The sequence below is a fragment of the Corvus cornix genome, chromosome Z (genome assembly GCF_000738735.6).
Source record: "Corvus cornix cornix isolate S_Up_H32 chromosome Z, ASM73873v5, whole genome shotgun sequence".
NCBI lineage: Eukaryota > Metazoa > Chordata > Aves > Passeriformes > Corvidae > Corvus > Corvus cornix.
In genome coordinates this window covers 67,929,503-67,950,342 of record NC_046357.1, presented here as the reverse complement: position 1 = coordinate 67,950,342, position 20,840 = coordinate 67,929,503, and the positions used below count along the sequence as shown (strand labels likewise).

General features: G+C 37.4%; 1 protein-coding gene across 2 annotated transcripts in view; it reads left to right on the top strand.

Annotated features, from left to right (window-relative positions):
• The window catches only part of WDR36 (WD repeat domain 36), a 29,543-nt gene extending 13,097 nt beyond the window's left edge, over positions 1-16,446 (top strand). Inside the window, exons 12-23 of one of the 2 annotated variants that reach the window (XM_039567253.1) lie at positions 298-452; positions 1,587-1,701; positions 2,918-3,083; positions 3,362-3,470; positions 4,223-4,302; positions 8,278-8,385; positions 9,761-9,858; positions 10,989-11,131; positions 11,481-11,597; positions 11,827-11,908; positions 14,054-14,241; positions 15,635-16,446. In XM_039567253.1, the coding sequence (XP_039423187.1) occupies positions 298-452; positions 1,587-1,701; positions 2,918-3,083; positions 3,362-3,470; positions 4,223-4,302; positions 8,278-8,385; positions 9,761-9,858; positions 10,989-11,131; positions 11,481-11,597; positions 11,827-11,908; positions 14,054-14,241; positions 15,635-15,784 (1,511 nt within the window). In that variant the 3' untranslated portion in view covers positions 15,785-16,446. The remainder of the gene's footprint in view (positions 1-297; positions 453-1,586; positions 1,702-2,917; positions 3,084-3,361; positions 3,471-4,222; positions 4,303-8,277; positions 8,386-9,760; positions 9,859-10,988; positions 11,132-11,480; positions 11,598-11,826; positions 11,909-14,053; positions 14,242-15,634) is intronic. The other variant, XM_010405730.4, reaches the window with a different exon arrangement.
• The last annotated feature ends 4,394 nt before the right edge of the window (positions 16,447-20,840 follow it).

The following is a 20,840-nucleotide window of genomic DNA, read 5'->3' as shown; positions in this document are numbered from 1 at the left end:
CAAGCCAGTTTAAAACATTTACATTGAAGTATGCTTTTCAAGCTGCAGAGTCTAAAATATGCAAAGACACAGAGCGTAACATACTAAACAGTGCTTGTGGTTCTGTTGGTAGCATTGTGGTTACCCTGCATATGCACAGCTCTTTGCCCAGTGGTTTTTCTGAGTGGTAGCCTTTTGACTGTGCAACAAGAGCACTAAATATGAACTGTGCTGTCCAAAGGTATTTTAAAATATCAGGAGACCTTAAGTTTGACTTTAGAATTACTGTTTCTAAAAGGACTCTGTGTTACCTTGCAGAAGTGGCACATCAGAGTGACTGGGATGGTATTATTGCCTGCCATCAAGGGTATATAACCTGTACAACCTGGAACTATCAGAAAACCTCCATGGGAGCTCACAAACTGAGGCCAGAAGAATTTAGCAAACACAAACCTATTGACATATATGCAACAGTAAGTTTATTTAGGCTAAGATTTCTTCAGATTGGCACTGCATGCTATTTTTATTCCTGTTGGTACAGAAATAATGCTTAGAATGAATAAGCACTGTCTAGATGTGTCTTAGTTGCTTTGCAGAGTGATTTCTGCCAGCTCAGTGTGTTCAAGGAGATGGTTTGTAATGCTTATGGTCTTAAGAAAAATTTTGCATTCACATTTTTTCCTTAAACATTCAGTTCAACTTTCTGGTTCAGAGAGGTGGTTGGTGTTTTTCTTTATTCTATCACAGTGATGTAGAGTTGTCTGTATGCCTGTGATGATTAACTTGCTCTGAGAATGCAGATTGCTGAAAGCTCTGGGCTTGGGCTTTTTTTGGCAATACAGGAAAGTGTACTTCCAAATTGCAAGCAGGATATTACCTCAAAATTTGCCACTTGAGCTGGACACAACAACATTGTGTCAAACACACAGTGGCAGAGATAGAAATGTTTGCTGAAGTTTATCAGCTTCTTAAAGGAGGAATTACTGTGGCACACCTCATTTGCTAGGGCTTCATGCAACTCCTGTGTGTTGTGGTACATGGTTTTTTGACTTTACGCTTTACTAGTTAAGTGGTAGATAAATTAAATTGTAAATAACCAGTTTTCTTTTGACTACTAGATTTGGACTGTTCCAAAGACATCTAGACCACTGTTTCTTTGTTTCTTCCTATTTGAACTCTACGTGACCTTACCCTAATTTGGGAGGGTATTGGTAACATGGGCATTGAAAGAGGCTTGCAGCTGCCATGATTAACACTTTCTCTTAGGGACTATATTTGTGGATATCTTGATTATTTAAGTTACAGTGCTGATATTATTATCTATGGCTTCTGCTGGATGTCACTAAGCTAGGATTTCATTCTCTTTCATAACCATGCACTGCCATATTTATTACATGTTATCTATTTGCTCATTTTAGGAGCTTCTCCCTCTGCTTTCTTGAGATGTAGTTCGTTCTCTGCAGGTTTCCTCAAAGAACATGTTAGTATTTTGTATTCCCGATATGCTGTGTACCTTCTAACAACTTCAGTGATTGATAGACACCTAAAGAATTGTTTGCATAGGTGCTTTGTTTTGTTTATTCTTTTTTTTTTTATTCCCTTGAAAGGCAGTTGACATTACCTCGTGTGGTAACTTTGCTGTAATTGGGATGTCAACTGGGCAGGTAGATGTGTACAACATGCAGTCTGGCATTCACAGAGGGCGTTACGGCAAAGAAAAAGGTAAGAACTCCTAAATTTCGAAAATACTGGCTCTTAACACAACAGCAGTGACCTGATGTTCTGTCGTCTTGAAAAATTTAAATAGTTTTTGAGTGGAATTTGGGATACATTTCAGTTTTTCTAATTATACTGCACTGTCCTATCTTGCAGTCAGAAAACTGATTTGAAGGATCCTTGATAGTTGTAACAGCTCTGATGTTAGCATATCCTTGGTTTTATTTAACACAAAATGGTCAGTTACCAAGATGGTTAGCACTAAAATGAGATACTCTGGCCTCCACTCTTTTTGAGATAATCGCATTTCCAATACTTGGCTTCTTGTTTTATAGGGTTCTAGCTCTTAGATAAATTTTTCCATCTGTTTTGTGCTCCCTGCTTGGAAATGAAAGCATGTTTCATGTAAATGGAAAATTGAAGTCCTAAGCAAGTCCAGTTCTTTGCATATGGTGTTATTTTTAATTATCCAGCTGCAAATTTAGAACATAATGTGGCAGTGCTCTGGCATTTCCTTTTAATAGTTGCATACATATATATTTCATGTCATGTGTTCTCATGCATGTTTTTTTGGCACTCCTTATCTGAATTTTTTGTTGTAGAAACAAGGAAAGAGTCCTGATGAACCCTTAAGACTTACTGGATTTCTAAAAGCCATCTAGCTCAGCAAATACGAAATGGTCTCTTTGTAAAATCATTGGTTAATAGTGGGATGAATTTTCTAATTTTGCTTACTGGCCAGTAGCTCTCGGTATAGATTAAGAAATTGATCCAAAACCAGAGGAGCTATGTCTTGCCTTTACACTGCAGTGTGAAGTAGCCTGGGAAAATTCCCAGCCTTTGTGCCTGAACTGAAGCTGTAATTTTTTCTGGAGTGGTCGGGCCTCTTGGAACTATTCCTTAAGTGATTCAAGAAGTCCCTCAAATCTCACAATCACAAAAAATTCCCCAAACTGAAAGCAGAAATAAGAGCTAACACTCCACTTCAATTGCACTTCTTACGTGTATTCTAGATGTTTACTTGAAATCAATTTAGTTTCTGTAGAAATGAAAAAAACATAGAATATTGGAGCATCTTGTCAAGTGTCTTTCAAATTGTCATATGCTTGCTACTCATTCGTTGTAGTCAGGCAAAGATAAACCAAATAGTGTTTGTCATTCAGCTGATTTCTGTGCTAAATTTAAATCCTGAAATAATACTCTCTTTTCTCTCGTCTTGCAGCACATGAAGGGGCCATTAGAGGGGTAGCGGTGGATGGATTGAACCAGCTGGTAATCACAGCTGGTAGTGAAGGATTAATTAAATTTTGGAAATTCAAAATGAAAGATCTGGTTTATTCCACTGAACTTTCTTCTCCTCCGAGTGGAATTCTGCTTCACAGAGACAGGTAAGAAACTGGAGTTATTTCATGTGCGTATTTTTTGGTGAACATACTTGTCGAGAACGACAACCAGTATTCTTTATTAGAATATATTAGAATTTATATTTCTGATGCTTTGAAATACAACTGACTAGTAAACACAGGATGACAAGAAATTTTATTAGACTGAAGAACTGTAACAATGTCCTATTTTTAGGATAAACAATACCTAGAGCAATGTTAGGATGTTTTTATTTTTTGTCTCTTGAATATTCCCTGTCATATGTGTTCATGTTTCTTGGCAGTGGTATTCTGGGAATTGCCTTTGATGACTTCACTATTAGTGTTTTGGATATAGAAACCAGGAAGATTGTCAGGACATTCTCAGGACACCATGGACGGATTAATGACATGGTAATTGTTAACTCATTTTCATTTGTGACATACACAGATACCTAACAGATTTCACAGATGGTGGACTTCTCTGCATGTATTAAATCACTGGGTATTATGTTCAGCTGTGAACAGTAAAGCTGTAGTTCAGCTCCACAGCACTTTAGCCATGTTAGCTTTAAAATGTAAAGTGGTCAAATTGCCATCTATTTTTTAAAGTGCTTTGTGATTTTACTGTAACTTGGCAACAAGCTGATTTGGAGGTCAAACAAAACAAAGCGTTGGGAATAATGAAAACCACGTTGGGGAGCAAAATTATGCAGTAGTCTCAGCTGTGTATATAGAAAAGACAAGCAAGCTGAAAACAGATCTGAGATTATGCAGCACATTGATATTTGGTTAAATCTTATGTAATAGTCCATTGTAGTGTTCAGTAAAATAGTTTTTAGCTTCAAATTTACTTATAAATTCTACTAAATTAGTATTTACTTAACTTATTCAACTTCATGCTTAGGAATAGGTTTTCACCTTCAATGTAAAAGGGAGGACCAAAGTGCTTTGACCAACAGTGAGATATGTCCTGTGTTTTACATTTGAACCTGTTCTTAAAAAGCTTCTAGATTTGTTCTTTTCTCACTTTCAGTAATGTATTGTCGGTTTTGGTTTATGGCCAGACCATTTCACCCTGGTTTTAGGGAGCAGTCTAATCTTGGCAGGGCCTCCTGTGGGGTTGGCTTATCAGTTGTGCCATAAAATTGACTGTTTTATTTTAGACTTTCAGTCCTGATGGTCGTTGGCTGATAACTTCATCAATGGACTGTTCCATTAAGACTTGGGACCTTCCCTCTGGATGGTGAGTCAGTTTAAAAACATGCAGCAGAATAAATAATTCCCTGTCTGCTAAATGGCAGAAACCTTCTGGCTTGGTTATCTGTCACCAGATGTGACAGATTCAAAGTTGCACTTGATGTAGCAACTCTGTCCACTATTTTAGTTGTGTCCAGTGCTAGCAATGTGTGTCTTTTTCTGGGTCTACAGAATAACACTGTCCTGAAGATCTGTTGATGACACCTGGAGCTTCCGTGTAGTGTGAATGAGTGTGAATTTGTTCTTTGTCTGGAAGCAGTGCTATAATCTAAAGGGCAAGAGATTGCTTAGGGTGAATTGCAGTCTGATATGCTGAGGTGTTTGTAGGATCATAGAGTGGTTTGAGTTTACAGAATCACAGAATCACCAGGTTGGAAGAGACCTTCAAGATCACCGAATCCAACCCATGCCCTAAGACCACCTCAACTAAACCATGGCACTGAGTGCCACATCCAATCTTTTTTTAAACACATCCAGGGATGGTGACTTGACCACCTCCCCAGGCAGACAATTCCAGAACTTTATCACTCTTTCAGTAAAAAACTTTTTCCTCACATCCAACCTAAATTTCCCTTGGTGCAGTTTAAGACCGTGTCCTTTTGTCCTGTCAGTTGTTGCCGGGGAGGAAAGACCAACCCCCACCTGACACCTTTCAGGTAGTTGTAGAGAGTGATAAGGTCACCTCTGAGTCTTCTTTTTTCCAGGCTAAACAACCCCAGCTCCCTCAGTCGTTGGAAAATAAGATCTAGTCTAACTGGATGTGGAAAGGAACTTTTCTCACTAGATCAGGTTACTCAGAGCCCCAGCTTGGCCTTGAACACCTCCAGGGCTGGGCCATGCACTACTTGTTTATGCAACCTGTTCCAGTGCCTCACCACCCTCATAGTAAAGAAATTCTGCCCTACATCCAATCTAAACCTACAGTCTTTCAGTTCAAAGCTGCTGCCGCTTGTCCTGTCACCATAGGCAGGCCCTGTTAAAAATCAATCTCTCAATCTTTCTTTTTAATCTCCATTTAAGTATTGAAAAGCCACAAGGTTATCTCCCCCAGAGCCTTCTGTTCTCCAGGGTGAAGAACACCACAGCTCTCTTTATTTTTCTCATAGGAAATGTGTTCCAGGCCTTGGCTCATTTTCCTGGAGCTGCTCTAATTTCATGCATGTCTTGTGCTGGGGGCCCCAGAGTTGGATGCAGTACTCCAGCTGGTTTTGTAAAGAGAGGCCCATTTTCACTTACATTCATTTTAACAACACAGTATGGCTTTACATCAGTTATATTTTTCATTTGTTTGTACTTGCAACTGCCAAAAATACTCTCTTGTGATCCACTGTGAGTAGTTTTCTCCCAGAATAAAGTTTGGCTAAGAAGTAGACAAGTACACAAAAGAAGTTCAGGAGCATAGAAAAAAGCTGAGAAGTAACTTTGCATTCTGCCAGTGCATTCTTTCAGCAGCACATCGGATAGATTTTTATTTTTTTTTAGTAATTTAAGGTGGTACTGTGCAGTGTGCAGCTCTGGTGGTTGTGCCTGGAACTGAAAGGTTTCATTCGGGTTGATTATTTTTGTTGATGTGGTTTGGTAAATTTTGTATACTTGTAAGAGTTACCATTTTACTACTACAAGCGCCTTGCATCTCAACAAACAATTGGCCTGTTCTTGCACCATCTAAAATAGACTATGTTCTAGTCTAAAATAGAGCAGGATGGACATTGTCTTCTTCCCTGTGTAAATGGGAAGGAAATTAGCACTCTGTCTTTCTAACACTCTTTCCCTTGCAAAGTAATATGTCTACAAAAAATTGCAGCATTAGTTAATATCAGTTTCTTCTATTTTTCATTTCTTTAACAACATAATACTTTGTGGTAAGAATCTATTCATAATGTTTTTGAAGCAGTCTGATGGTAGTTCTCCTTTACGTGTAAAAAAAATTAAATATTTTGTCTCTTGTCTCTGAAATTCTGGTCAAGCTGAAATCTAGGCAGGTACTTAAACCCTGGTTTTAAAAGTAATTAGGTTAAATTACATTTCCGTTATGTAATGGCAAGGTTTTCCCATAGCTATAGGCAGAGGAATGTATTGAAAAGGAGGAACAGCTTTAAATAAAAGGCCTGATGCTTGCTTTGCCTCTGTGGCTCATAAATAGGAGAGACATCTCAGGAACTAGAACCTCAACTTTGATATTGTTCTTATAAATGATGGAAAACGTGTTTCTAGAATCCAGCATTTATGAAAATTACCAACTGACTTTAATAAATGGTCTGATATCTATTAATTGGACATCTGTTTTTACTTGAGAGTGGTGCTTAACTGTTCTTATGTAATAAAAGTCTTCCTAGTGCGTGTTTTTGCTGTAGGGCTTTTTGAAAACTGGGAAAAAAAATACCAATTTGTGTGAAGAAAGTTATAAGCAGAAACCTTGGCATTATGCAGATTTTCTGCTGTGTGGCTTGCATAGGCAAATTAAGAAATCAGGGATACGAGCTGACTGTTCATAGTTTGGATGGAACACTTGAGAAAAAAACAGCATAAGAGACCTGTTAAATGTGAGCCTAGTAGCTTTATACTTTGCATTGTCTCAGTTTTGCAGTTAGGCAGGAAGCATAAAGGTTGATGCCTTCGGCCCCCTGGCAGGATTCATTTAGCTTTTTGTGTAAAAATTACAAGCACGTCTTATTTCCTGTAGTAGATTGATCCCTCCTTCCCCCAAGCCTGTAATTTTAATCATGATTTAAGTTCAGTAAGTAGAAAAACTTAATTTCTTGTTAAGTTTGTTTTGGAGTTCTTTGTGGTTGATTTATTGAACAGACTTTCTCAGCTACAGATAAGGATTGTGATAAAAGGATGGATTTGAAACTAAAAAAATTATCTAGGGTAAATTTTTTTCGCCATTGTGCACTGTGTGCAAAATGTATCTGGTATAAGTTTGGGATTTGTGGGTTTAGTGTTTATACTGAAAGTGATGAATGATTTTTTCTTACCTGAGATTTGCAACATGTGTCTAAGAACATGCAGAGGGAATAAAACACCCCATTAAGGGGAAAAAAGGCTTTTATTTTTGGCATGCTCTCTCATGCTCATCACAGGAGTGCTCAGTATCTAAGGAAATACATGCCCACAAGATTTTATGTTTTGAACTGCTGTGTTACATCAATATTTTTTCTATCGTTAGTGATCGGAACATGGCTGTAGAGCTGTAAACAAGAACAAAGTATTCACACTCTTCATTTGTTCTTTTTGTTTCTCTTGGTGAACTAGTTGTCAAATTCAACTTTTACTTAAAATTTGAAGTAACTGAAGTTTATATTTCAACAAGTGACAAGCAATGCTGTGAACCTGGGCTTGAGTGGAAGTCTGCTAGGGAGTGCATCATCCAGAACTTAAATGTCTCATTGTTAAAATAGTGGCATAATAAATATTTTAAGTTTGTCTTTACATGGTCTTTTTTCGATTTTCTGCAATCATGAAAAAAATTATCAAGGAATGGTTTATCAGGCTGAAGATATGGTAATGCCAAAACTGTTGCAGGTAATCAAACTTCACATTGTACAGTTCATACTTTATTTTAGAAACATTAGGTGCTAGTATTAACCAGGTGTATATGAAGTATGCTGAGAGAGGGAATTGTCAGTCTGAGCAGCTGGGGCTGACTGGAAGTACAGAATTTATGGCCACTAAGAAGGTTTATGTTAGGTACAAGGAGTTTAATAATTCGTCACATATTCCCCAGGGTGTGCTTATCTAAGGACGTGCCCGCTTTATCCAGAATTTTGTAGAGACAAGTGGTTTGTTGCCCAGTGCTCTTCACTTGCTACATTTATATGATCTATTTGGATACTTCTGCTACCCTGGTTTGTGTCCATACTTGTAGTGGCCTCTTTGCATTCAGCTGTAATTCAGATATGTGTAGATGAACAAGTTTATCTTGCTGATAATTTTTCTGTTGTGTTTTTTTTCTCCATAGCCTCATAGATTGTTTTTTGGTAGACTCTGCAGCTGTGAGCCTTACTATGTCCCCTACAGGAGATTTTCTGGCTTCAGCACATGTGGATGATCTTGGAATTTATTTGTGGTGAGTATGAGTATGTAATCTGTTTCTACACAGAATTTAGGATGGGAAGGAGTTCTTATAATCACTTGTACTGCAAATAGAGAATTGCCCTGTGAAGTATCATCTCCAATGTTTTGTGTTTTCTGGTTTTTATTAAGACAGGTGTTCTGTATTGCTCTAATTCATAAATAATGAAATTTAAAAATTTGGTGCAGTTAAAATATTTATTCTGATAGTTAAATGGTCTCTTTTCTTCTAAATGTTTCATACTCTTAATAATTCCTGTTATGCCATTCCCAAAGTTTTTTATAGACTCCATTTCCCCCCCGGCTTTGAAATGTCCTTGTTCAAATAGTGTTTCTTTCTGAAGTGCTTTTCTTGTCCTGCTATACAGTGTTGTCTGAGACTTCTGAGCAGTGTATGAAAATTGTGATTATTTATCTTTATTAGTGATAAATGAGCACAGAGGTAAAATGTGGTTTAGTTCAGTTTCCTCCTGATAAAGCTTTAAAGCAAATGACTGTTCAGGTCCAGTACTGAAGTAGCACACTCTGAAAGTGGCTTGGGTCTTTTTCCCATTCAGCTGGCAGATTATTTCAGGTTATATATGTTGGCTGTAGTTTTGCCTGAGGAGTGTTCAGGTGTTAAGTCTTCCTGTGGTTAAGTAAATGTGCTTCCTTGTGAATAACAACAGATGTTTTTACCTAGCCTTAGTTTATATTGACAAAAGAAGAAATTTGCCAGAATCATTTGTGTGCGTATTTCAATCCTGTGAAAGCAGGATGAATCATTTATTTTTGCATAATGTCTTGTGCATAATGTTCAGCCTGGAGAAGGCTCTAGGGAGATCTCAGAGCTGCTTCCAGTGCCTAAAGGGGCTCCAGGAGAGCTGGGAGAGACTTTGGATAAGGGGCTGGAGTGACAGGAAAAAAGGGGGAGTGGCCTCAAACTGAAAGAAGATAGGTTTAGATTACACATTGGAAAGAAATGCTTGATTGTGAGGGTGGTGGAGCACTGGCACAAGTAAATATATTTTTGACCAGCAGGACTAGGGCAATTATTGCCCCTGTACTGGGCACTGGTAAGGTCACACTTAAAATAACGTGTTCAGTTCTGGGCCCCTCACTTCAACAAGAACATGGAGGTCCTGCAGCCTATTATTATTATGTCCTTGGCAATAATACTTGAACATAACATTTACATTGCAGATGTTCAGGTGAGTCTATTGCCACACTTTATTTCTTGCTTATCTGGTAGATGAGGAGAACTAATCTTGAACAGAGCCTGGTGAATTGCCACACTGAAGCAGTATTAGACTGCGGTATAAATTGTGTCTGAAGTACTTGTTCCCCTTCATCTGGAGATGACTTTTAAAATGCCTGTCTTATTTTTTCAGGTCAAACCGTTCTTTGTATTCACTTGTGTCGTTACGGCACCTTCCTGCAGATTATGAACCTTCTTTGGTGACACTCCCCAGCACCTGCCCCATGCAAGGTAATCCTCAGATGAAAATGTATTTTATTTTCCCCTTGCAGTTTGTTTCCCTGCTTGTATGCCATAGATTCATTGCCATTGTCTTGTTGGCAAGAGAATTGGGTTCAGCTGACCTGCCGTGTGCCTGTGCCCAGTGAAAGAAAGGCCTAAGTGGAAGTTTTTTGCTAAATTAATAGAAGTGATTGTGCTTCAGAAGTCCTCTAGATGGAGGTCTTGTCTGCCCAAGTTTGGAGTGCCTGCACTCCATCTGCAGGAAAATCACACTGGAAAAACTATTGGCCACTAGAACATACTTTGTGATGATGGCTGCTGTAGCAAGCACATACTTGTTTTACATACTTAAATTAGGGAGACGGGATTCATCCCAACACTGTGAATGTTTTTATCCTGATTCTGGCAGAAAGTTTTAATCCACTTTCTGTCTTCAGTAAATGTAAAGTTCCTGTTTAGATGCTAAGGGCTCTTAATGGGTTACATTCCTTTGTTGTTTCAGGCTTGCCTTAATAAATTCATTGTTTTAGCCAAGTAATATTTTGCAAAAAGAAGGGAAAGCAGACATATTTGGCCAAGACCACATAGGACATCAACAGAAAATTGAGTGACTGACATAATAGCTTTTCTTGTGGGATGTTGTGCTTTAATGTTGAGATTTTCTTTATTTTTATGTGCCACTTCAGTCAACCTATGAAGAGGTTGTGATGAGGTAGTGAATATGGTGCAAGGATTTAAATGCAAGGATTTCACAGCTTTGTAACTTAGAACTAAAATGACTGTGTATATATTTAGACAGTTAGAACAATGGCTTACTGTCAAAACTTTGTTTTCTTTAAGAATTCTATAAATTGGTTTTATATAACTTCAGCCAAAGTAGACAGATCTTATTACTTTTTAAAATTTTGGTTATTCAGTTCTGCATCTCAGCTCTAATCTTTTAAAATTATTTAATATTTCATAAGGCTAATACACATTGTTTCTGTAGCTTTCAGCTCTATGTTATGTTAGCACCTATGTCTATAACTGTTATGCATTTGTTATTCAAAAATTGCAAAATAAATAAAAGTGTTTGGCTTGATTTTTTAAAAAATGAATGTGGCGTATGAATGTTTATAAAAGATATCTGTTTCTGCAAGATGTGGATGTGTCAGGAGATGAAGAGCCATGTGATGAGATGATAGAATATGTTTCACCTGAGCAATTGGGAGAGCAGCTGGTGACCCTTTCCTTGTTACCGGAATCAAGGTGGAAAAATCTCCTCAACCTTGATATTATCAAGGTACTGTGCAAAAAAATAGCATACATCCAGATACATTTGCCCTATTTCTATGAAATGCATTACCTATTCATGAAACTTGATCCTGCTTTTCAGGCATTTTCCAAGATTTTGCAGTAGAAGTCTATATGGTGCTTTTCACAGTTCCTGGGATTTGGGAGAGGGGCTGTTTTTCTGCTAAACAGTAGCTTCATAATTAGTGGTAAAAGATTTTACCTGTATATTTACTTTTCAGTTAGTCTTTAGATCTAGTTTTCAAAGTATTTTAAAAATAAAACTGTTGACAAACAAAATATTCCCATGTGCTCTTACTACGATGATAATGATTTTAATTTAAATATCTAATTAACAGAAAAAAAATAAACCAAGAGAGCCACCGAAAGTTCCAAAGTCAGCACCTTTCTTCATCCCAACAGTTCCTGGTCTTATACCCCGATACGTTCCACCAGAGGAGGAAAATGATACACAGGTAAAAACAAGAATCAATGTAATTGTGTTTATGTAGTGTGTTTTAAAAGAAATCTTAAATGCTTGTTAGGATTGAGTTAAATCACTAGACTTCAAAGTACCAGTTTTAACTCACTACACTATTGCTTTATTTCTCAAAGTCTTATTCTGTCAGTAGGAAAATAATCTAATTGAGTTGTAAAAATATGTCTGCATATTCATGTACACACTGTTATGCTTTTGTGGTCCAGTCGAAGGTAGTAAACCTCGGAGTGCTGGCACAAAAATCTGATTTCTACATTCATCTTGAAGAAGCCCTGAGCACCAACAAATGTAAGTTAACAAAATATTTCACAAAAAATGTTCATGCTGCTTTTATTTTGAGATATATATGTGATTTCTAATGTCAGAATTGTAACAGATGTGAGGGAAAAAATATGCATAGTACAGTAGAAAAGGCAAAGAAAATGACTTAGATAGCCAGACTAGATCACGGATCCATTGGTCCTGCAGCTTGTCTGCAGCATGGAACCCAATTGTGGCTAAAACCCTTATAGGGAAAGAAGGTTGTGTTCCTAAGGTCATTAACCTTTTTTGAAAACTGTGATGATCTCACCCAGAAAAGGTGCTATGTATTATTTGTAGGGGAAGGAAGGAAGGTATTGATTTGATAAGGAATAGTCTGGTGATTCACTGAAACATAGAAGCATAATGTGCCTGTAAGTTCTCCTTTCAAGGGCTACTTCACCAGACATTCAGCAAACTTACAGTGTTAATTCATTGCCCTATAATTTAAAGCTTAAGAAGAAATAAATGATACAAAAATAAGGTGTTGGATTTCTTTGAACATTCAGTTCATTTTGAAATTCAATCACTTAAATGACCTGTGGAATGTACCAGCTGTTTTTCATGTTTGTCTTGTGATGCTGCAGAATCCTTGAAACTCAAATTTTTGGAAATGATTGCTAATATAGCTAACTTGGAAATGTTAGCTTGTCCACAAAGCAGTTCTGTTGGAAATTCTTCTACCCCTGCTTAAACATGTTGAGATGACCAGCTTACTCAAGCGCACTTAAAACATTTTGTGTGCAGAACTTTATTATCTGTCACAAATGGTGTGTGTTCTTATGCTGTATTTTTAGTATTTCGATTGGCAGCATTCTATTAAACTGCTTCAGAGCCACTCAGAGAAGAGGTACGTGTTTCAAAACCTTGCCAAGCATCTGGAGGCAGCAAGTACACTCTGATGCACTGTGGTAGTGGACATGTGGATCTGCCTCGGGCCACCTCTGATGTAAGGCAGGTGTGCTCCAGGGTCTGTGCCACAGCCACAATCCAGGGAGCCCAGTGATCCTGGCTGGGGATCATGGCTCTTTGCTTGCTAGATTACAACCATCTCTTCTAAAGGTGAAGGACCATGCAAATAAAGAGAATCATGCTGGAAACCATTCTGATTTACTGTGGGGATGGAAACAGGGTTTCACACCTTGGGTCAGGAGTGTGGAACACAGACTGAGCTGCAACCTTTTCCATGTTGTATGTGTGTCAACTTCACAACATGTTCCAAGCTTCATTTGTTTAATGTCATAAAAAAAGATATTTGATGCATCTGTTTAGTACTGTTGAAATCAGTTATATTTAAAACTAGCTAATGATTTTTGTAGGGATCTAATATTGATTTATGCCACCTAAAGAATATTAGCCAGTGTCTAATACCATTAGCTACCATGAAGTCAGTCTTCTTAACAACTTCTTAGCAAAAGAAATATTAATCAGAATACATTTTAAAAATGTTATGACTATCAGTTGCATTTGCAGCCAAACATATTTTTAGTTTCATTTTTAAAGCAAATGGATGGAATCCTCATAGATCATCAGGTAAGATGGTAGAAATCCTGAGAAGGAACACTTATTAAGAGGAAGAAAGTTTGTAATTTGCATGTATTTCTGCTATGGAAAAGATTTTCCCCCAGGTCCCAGACAAGCATAAGGCATTCGCTTAACAAAAGTAATAGTTATGTTAGATGCACCAGAAGATCTCTAGTTTTGCTTAATGTCAACTAGAGTAAAAATGCCTAGTAAAAGTAGTGCTCTCTGTCTTTCAGAGTATATTCACAGTTAACAGCTCGAAATCTCAAGTATGGACATTCTTTCTGACATGTGAAATGAAAAGTTATGTGGTTAATTAGAAAATTTGTTTAACTTAGAAGATAGAAAAGGGAAAAAAAGTGAAACAAAGATGTTGCTTGTATTTTTCAAGGTGAACTTTAAATGCATCTGAACTTCTAGTATGTGGTGGGACAGTAAATTAAAGACAGGAAGACATTTTGTTGAAAACAAAATAACAAGGAAACAGTAAAAACTTGAAATTCCTAGTCGTTGCTTAAGAATTTTGGAATAAGCCTATCTTATGAAAGATCTGTAAGATTCTCTTCTGCAGATGTTACTGATAATGTGTCCCTCAATATCCTCACACAGATAAAGCTCCACTTGACTTACTGAAAAGCTTGGGGCCATCTAATATTGAGATAGAACTACGGGGTTTGGCCCCTGAAGGTGGTGGCTCAACGGAGGTGATGCTGAGCTTTCTGAGAATGATTGGGATGATGCTGAACAAGAAGTACAACTTTGAACTTGCTCAGGCGTACCTGGCACTATTTTTAAAGGTAGCAATTTTCTTATAAAATTTTATGTTAGTTCTATTTAGAATTATGGTTGTGCAGTAAAAAGGTATAAATTGTCCGCTTGAATTACCTTAAGTGATTTTGGTTGAGAATGGTTATAAAATGTCTAACTGAATGTATTGGATGATTTGGCAACTCATTTGGTGACAGTCAAGAAAAACTTGCAAAACAAAAGATGTTGTGAAGAGGTCCCTGCCACATAGGTTTTGTTCTAGTTCTTGGAATTGTTCTTATTTTGTTCTTAAAATTGTTTTCATTTTTTTGGTACATGCTTAACTTCTTAGTTGTTGTTAATTATAAAACTAAGGTATGCTACATCTTAAATAAGCAAAGAATTTAATGCACAGTGGTTGGGAAATAAATTAGATGTTTTGTTGGCTTTATCACTAGACATTGCAAGCCTGACCTACTTTCCATGTCAGTGGGCTGCCTTTCTTGTGTTACCTATTGAGTCTCACAGAGCTAATGAAATGATTCCAGGGCAGGTATAAGTTAGAAAGTTATTGTACTGAAGTGCAGTAACAGTCACTCTTAGAGACGAAATGGTTCTGCAGAAGATTGAAACCCTTCTGATATACAAGTGCTTAAGATACTCTGATTTTTGAAACCTTGTGAAAGCAATTAATAACAGTTTACTTGGAGAACATTGTTATAAACATTCAGACACATGTAATATCAGGCAATACCCAGCTTCTCTGGGTAACCTGTTCCAGTGCCTCACCACATTCACGGTAAAAAAACTTGTCTAGTATCCAAACTGAACCTACTATCTTTCAGACTAAAGCTGAGTATCAAGACTCCTAAATTATAGCCTGGAAAAATAACTATTCCATCCGTTAAGTGGTAACAATTGCTACAAGATCAGAAGGTTTCTCTTCCTTCTGCTTTAACAAGGTTGCTGTTTGTCACATAAGGAGACACCATGCATCTCTATAGAGTGTGCTGGCATCATTCTTCTTGATGTATGCAACATGGATAATTAAAATAATAATCCTGATTGACCTTTGCACATCTGTCTAGCCTTTCTAGCCTAAAGAGGAATTTGTGATGCAGGTCAGAAAGTGGAGAAAATTACCCTCTACGGACATGTGTAATGGGGATAGATTCAGCAGCCTTGCCAGAAGATGATCTAGTAAAAATATAGCATATTTAAGATATTTTGTTGCCTTATCTCATCTAGTACATGGAAAATGGATTTTAAAGACTAGCAAAAGGGAGACAGTATTAAATAGAGGAAATTAATCAAAGGAAAAGTGTCCTTTACTTACTTGGGACATTTCCTGAAAGCAAAGTATTGGAACTGAATGGGAAAAACAGTCTCTTAATTTTTTTGTTATCTGTATTTGTTTCACTAACTGCTTGTTTTCATTTTCAGTTACATCTTAAGATTCTCTCATCGGAGCCAAAACTCTTGGAAGAATTATCCAAATTGTCAATGCAACTTGAGGAAACTTGGATTCACTTGCAGAGTCTCTTCAATCAGAGTCTGTGTGTTTTAACATACATGAAAAGTGCTTTGCTGTAAAATACTTCAGGGTTTTGTCTGTATAAGATTTCCCTCAGAGTAACAGTACAATTACCAAAAATACTGGATTCCAAAAATCATACTGGGTCTTGGAATCGTAGAATCATTAAAGTTGGAAAAGACTTCCAAGACCATCAAGTCCAACCTTCTACTGAATACCACCATGCCCACTAAGCCATATCACTAAGTGCCAGACTTCTAATTTTTTTAATATTTCCAGGGATGGTGATTACACCTTCCTGTTCCAGTGCTTCTTCTGGTGCTGTATTTTATATATCTACATATGGCAGAGTATTTTAGAACATGCATAACTGCCTAGTTTTCTTCACTTCACTTGGAGAAAAAATTACTATGTGCAGCTAAAGTATTTGTTGTGTTGGGCTCTTCTGTCAACGGACAGACATTTGGATTCAAGGCCCTGAGCAACCATGGCAGGGGGTTGAAACTAGATGATCTTTAAATTTCCTTCCAACCCAAAGCCATTCAATCATTCTCTGATTCTATGGCTGCATAAAACGTAGTTTATAATGAAAAAATGACTTGCGGGGAAAATAAAGAAGTCGGAATGTAATCCTGTGCCGGAGACCAAAACCTGTATTATTCTTAATAAAGTCATTGTTGATGCAAAAATAAAACAAGAAGTCTGAATTGTTAACACTTTATTAAGATTAGTCTAAAGCAAATTAAACTAAAAATTGTGTTCCTCTGCAATTAGAGCTCTTTTCTTACGATGTTTGTAAAAATCAGTTGTCTTCTCGCTTTTGCAGACGTCTATTTCTGAAGGCAAAGATTTCCAGCTATACTAAAAATGGTTGAACTTCAAAAAAAACCCCAAGAAACCCAAGCACCATACTAAACAAACAAAACCAGATCTTTGGGAGGCCAAATTTCATATGAAAATTGTATATTTTCTTAAGGAGAAAAGATTACTGGGAAAAAAGCTTTGTTTGGGGGAATTTTTAATTAAATCAGATGGGGTTTTTTACAAATTGATATTTAGGTTTCAAAAAATAAGGTTTGGGCATTGTTTGGGAAATGAGTGACATTAACTTGAACTGTGCTATTTCAGAGTCTTCCTCCCAGCAGAAGAATCTCCTGAACAAGGCCTTTGCTGTATTTCACATGCTTGAGCTACATACACAGACCAACAGAGTAACTAATACAAATATGTGCAATTTCAACAGATAAACTTGAAAGGTGGTTCATTACATTTGGCAGAAGACTGAAGCAATAGTGAGGGTTAGTTGTACTGTATATCTTATTTCTTTTTAATGCCGTTACGTTGTAGAACTCCTTTTAGTTGTGTGTACTGGAACAAATTATCTGCAAACATAGAATCAGACAACAATAGAACGGTTTGGGTTGAAAGGGACCTTAAAGATCACCTAGTTCCAACCCTCTGGCCCCTTCCAGCCTGCCCCTGGACACTTCCAGGGATGGGCATCCACAGCTTCTCTGGGTAACCTGTCCTGCTGTCTCACCATCCTCACAGGGAAGAATTTCTTGTTAATGTCCAATTTGAACCTACTGTCCATGAGTCTAAAGCCATCATGTATACCTGAGGTTTCTTATGAAGTTTGCTAGTGAGATTTAAGAAAATCCTTTGTACCACAGAATTACTAGTTTCTGGTGATATGGTTCTCAAGGACCCATTGCTCCCAATTTATTATTTATTGGATTGATCTGAACCTTTTAATCCCTTAAATGTCGATGTAGTATATAATGAACCTCTCAGCTTGCAGGCCTTACTGTAACTCCTTTAGAAGATCTTACTGAATCATTTTTTGAAGAAAGACAAAATGTTCTAGGGTTAATAAGGGCAGACCTGCCTCAGTGGAAGAAGGACAAGTGGATAAAGAACTTTCATCTTGGATAAGAATAAGGGTCTGTCAAGACCAGTACTCTGTCTCCAGCAGGAAGAAGGAAGAGATGTAGTATAGCAGCCTGGTTGTGTATAAAGTGATCCTTTCTCAAGCACATCTATAGCACCTTTCAGCAGATGACAATTAGATATTCTGTGACCCAGCTGTGGCCTGACAGTTGTGTTTAATGTTCTGTGACAGACCTTTTGTTCTCTCTGAGTTCATCTAATCTCTTTTAGAACCCATTTATCCTTCGCAACATCCTGTAGTAATGGGGCCTACAATTTAATTAGCAGGAATAATGTATTTCTGTTTACATACTCCAGACCTGCTATCTTCTAATGTTGTATGCCCCTCCTTGAATGTGGAAGTATCAATTGTGCTCTGGTCTTCATGTTTCACAGACTGCCACAGAGCAGTGGTGAAAGGGTTTCTACTCATGAAGGACATACTTCATTTTGCTGAGTGCATGTGTCTGTTTTTTCACTGATACCCAAGAACTCTTTCTGGGCACAGATGTTTAAATCTGTATGTACAAGATTTATCTACAAAACCTGTAGGGATTGTAGAGTAGGGGATTTTTTTTTCAGCTTCTGTTTTCATGGTCTGCTTGATGTCATCATAAGAAAAAAGACATGCTCTGCCAAGCAGGCTATTCTTCTTAGAACAGAAACATCAGGGCAATTTTTGTGACTGATGTATGTATAACACAGTTGACATAATATTTGCAGTCTGTATGACCTCATTAAATGTCTTTAATGCAGTTTCATTTATCATACACAGACATGTTTTAAGTCCACCTGGAACACTTCAATAACCTTCAGAATGTAGTGTTTAAATGTGAGTGATATCTCACCTCCTTTATTTTGTCTTTTTCTCAATATTTCTATTCATCACTGCTATTTCAGGGGTGTTTTACTATTATTAAAGTTGCAGAGTCTTCCACCAATAGTTCTGATTGCTTCTTGTTCTTGGTCTTTTTATTTTGTCATTTTTACTCCATATCAAAACAATGAACAACTTTTTGCCATTAATAAAAAACTTCTTCAGAAATAAAAAATAATTTCCTCCTGCTAGTGGATGAAAGTAGATATTTCACCTGCTCTTTCCTGCATTATTCCTTCACTTGAGATGTCAAGGACAGTATTTTGTGGTATGAGTCAAAAATTGTTGATTACAAGTAACACACGTGACAGCTGAATTTGATAATTTGGGCTTTGTGTTGCCCATAAGAACTCACTTTAGCCTGGTGCTTTTGTAATGGCATATGCAATAGGATGTGGAAAAATATCTAGATGGATTAAGGGATATAGTTGTTAACTCTACGTTTTCTTCCAAGCAGGGCAGCTGCTGAGGATTTTACCATTCTTACACAATGTCAAGCCCATCTTAAGCTAGCTCTGAGTAGCAGCTTGCTGTTAAAATTCTCCATGTTATTGTGTGTTGCAGCACTCCTTTCAGCTTCCTCTCTAGCCTATGCCTGCCTCTGTTCCTGTGCTTCCTTTTCACCATGATTTTCTCAGCTCTTTTGGCTCCTGAGTGCAGCTGCTGCTCTTAGCTACTCCTGCACACAGCAGTACTGTCAAGTTAGGTCTCAGTACTTCCACTATTTTCTTTTGACTCTTATTTTTTCCAAACAGATTTGGTACTTGTGGTTGTTTTGACTCTAAGCCAGCTAGTTGGACCGTGCTACCTGAATTTGCTACTGAGTGGATTCAGACTCTGCACAGTGAATTTTGCTCTTCTCTGACCCATAAGAAATCTTCAATCTTAGCAGTCTTTGCTTTCGTTTTTCATTCAAGTGAAAATAGAGGTATTATGAGGAGATGCATGCAAACATGCAGAGAGAGTAAGGGGATGCAAATGTTTGCATTGGCTACCCTGTTCAGTAGCTAGCATAGACCTCTGACTTGAAGCACTCCAACTTCTTGTTGGAGTTATTGAAATTATTTCAAATTTAAGTCTTCTTCAAAAAAAAATGTTAGAAAGTTCTCATATCTGTGCAAATTGTCATACTGCAAGTGTTGTAGTCCCAGAGTAAGGAAACTGGAAGATAGTTGCATTCTGTGAATTAGAAAAGGTAGGGTATTTGTTGGCATATTTGAACTCTGTTCAATGATCTGTGTTGAAGGAATTTAGCATTGTTTAAATATCACTAATATATAAATAGTTTGTCTTGTTTGTTGGCATCAGCTGATGTTTCTTGAACATTTTATGTTAATCTTAGCACATAACCATTTGTATCTTAAGAATTACTTGTTTTATGAAAAATGATCATTTAATAAAAATAATTTACCTTTTTAGAGATGAGGCATCCAATCAGTGTCTTATTTGATGCCAGAGCAAGGACTGGCATCCTTTATGATGTGTTTGCAGTATGTGTTAGAGGAGACCAAAATGCTGTCATTAAATGTCCTTAATACCTGTGCTTTTCTTTTTGTGAAGCAGTGGTGAATTGAGGAAAGAAAAATGAAAGATAACTAGGATTTTTCTACCCTGGCTGTTATGTGTTCTATTCTGTGATTCTGTGTTCCCCAGAAGGATTAAATGAGCTCTCTGATGCTTGTGGCACATCACAGAGCTTTGCTGTTTAGTAGCAGTCTCTGAAAAGTTTCCTCCACTGATGTATGCACTGCTGGTTTGTGACACAGTTCATGTGGCTAAATGGAATTACATACTACTTCCCTGACTATCCAGTCTGTTAAAAAATGTGCTGGCTCTATGAGTGTTAGATTATGACAGGGTTAAGGCTGCTCACCCTGAAGGATCAGACCAGCTTGGTGATTTGCAGTTAGGTGAAATCACCCATAGAGTAAGTCAGAATAAGGTAGAATAAAATACTTGTAGAATCCTCACTCAGTTGCTATTTTTGTAGAGGCAATGGAAATAAAAAGAAATTTACCTACTTAACTTAGGTCCAGAGGATTCCTTCACCCTGTGTTAGTCTGTAGCCAAGCTGATAGTCACCTTACAGTTACACAGCTGAAGATCTATCACTTACTGTCTCTCAAGTTGCCCAGTGTTGGTCTCAGAATGAGACATGAATTTAGCAACTCATCCCATCCATTAGCACTCCAAACACTTCTTGAGGGTTGTTCAGATTCACATGCCTCAGAAGTATTTTGTAAGTATAGCTCACTGAAAAAAACGTAGTCATGACATTATTTTGTTACAACCAGTGGTGTTCCTGCTGC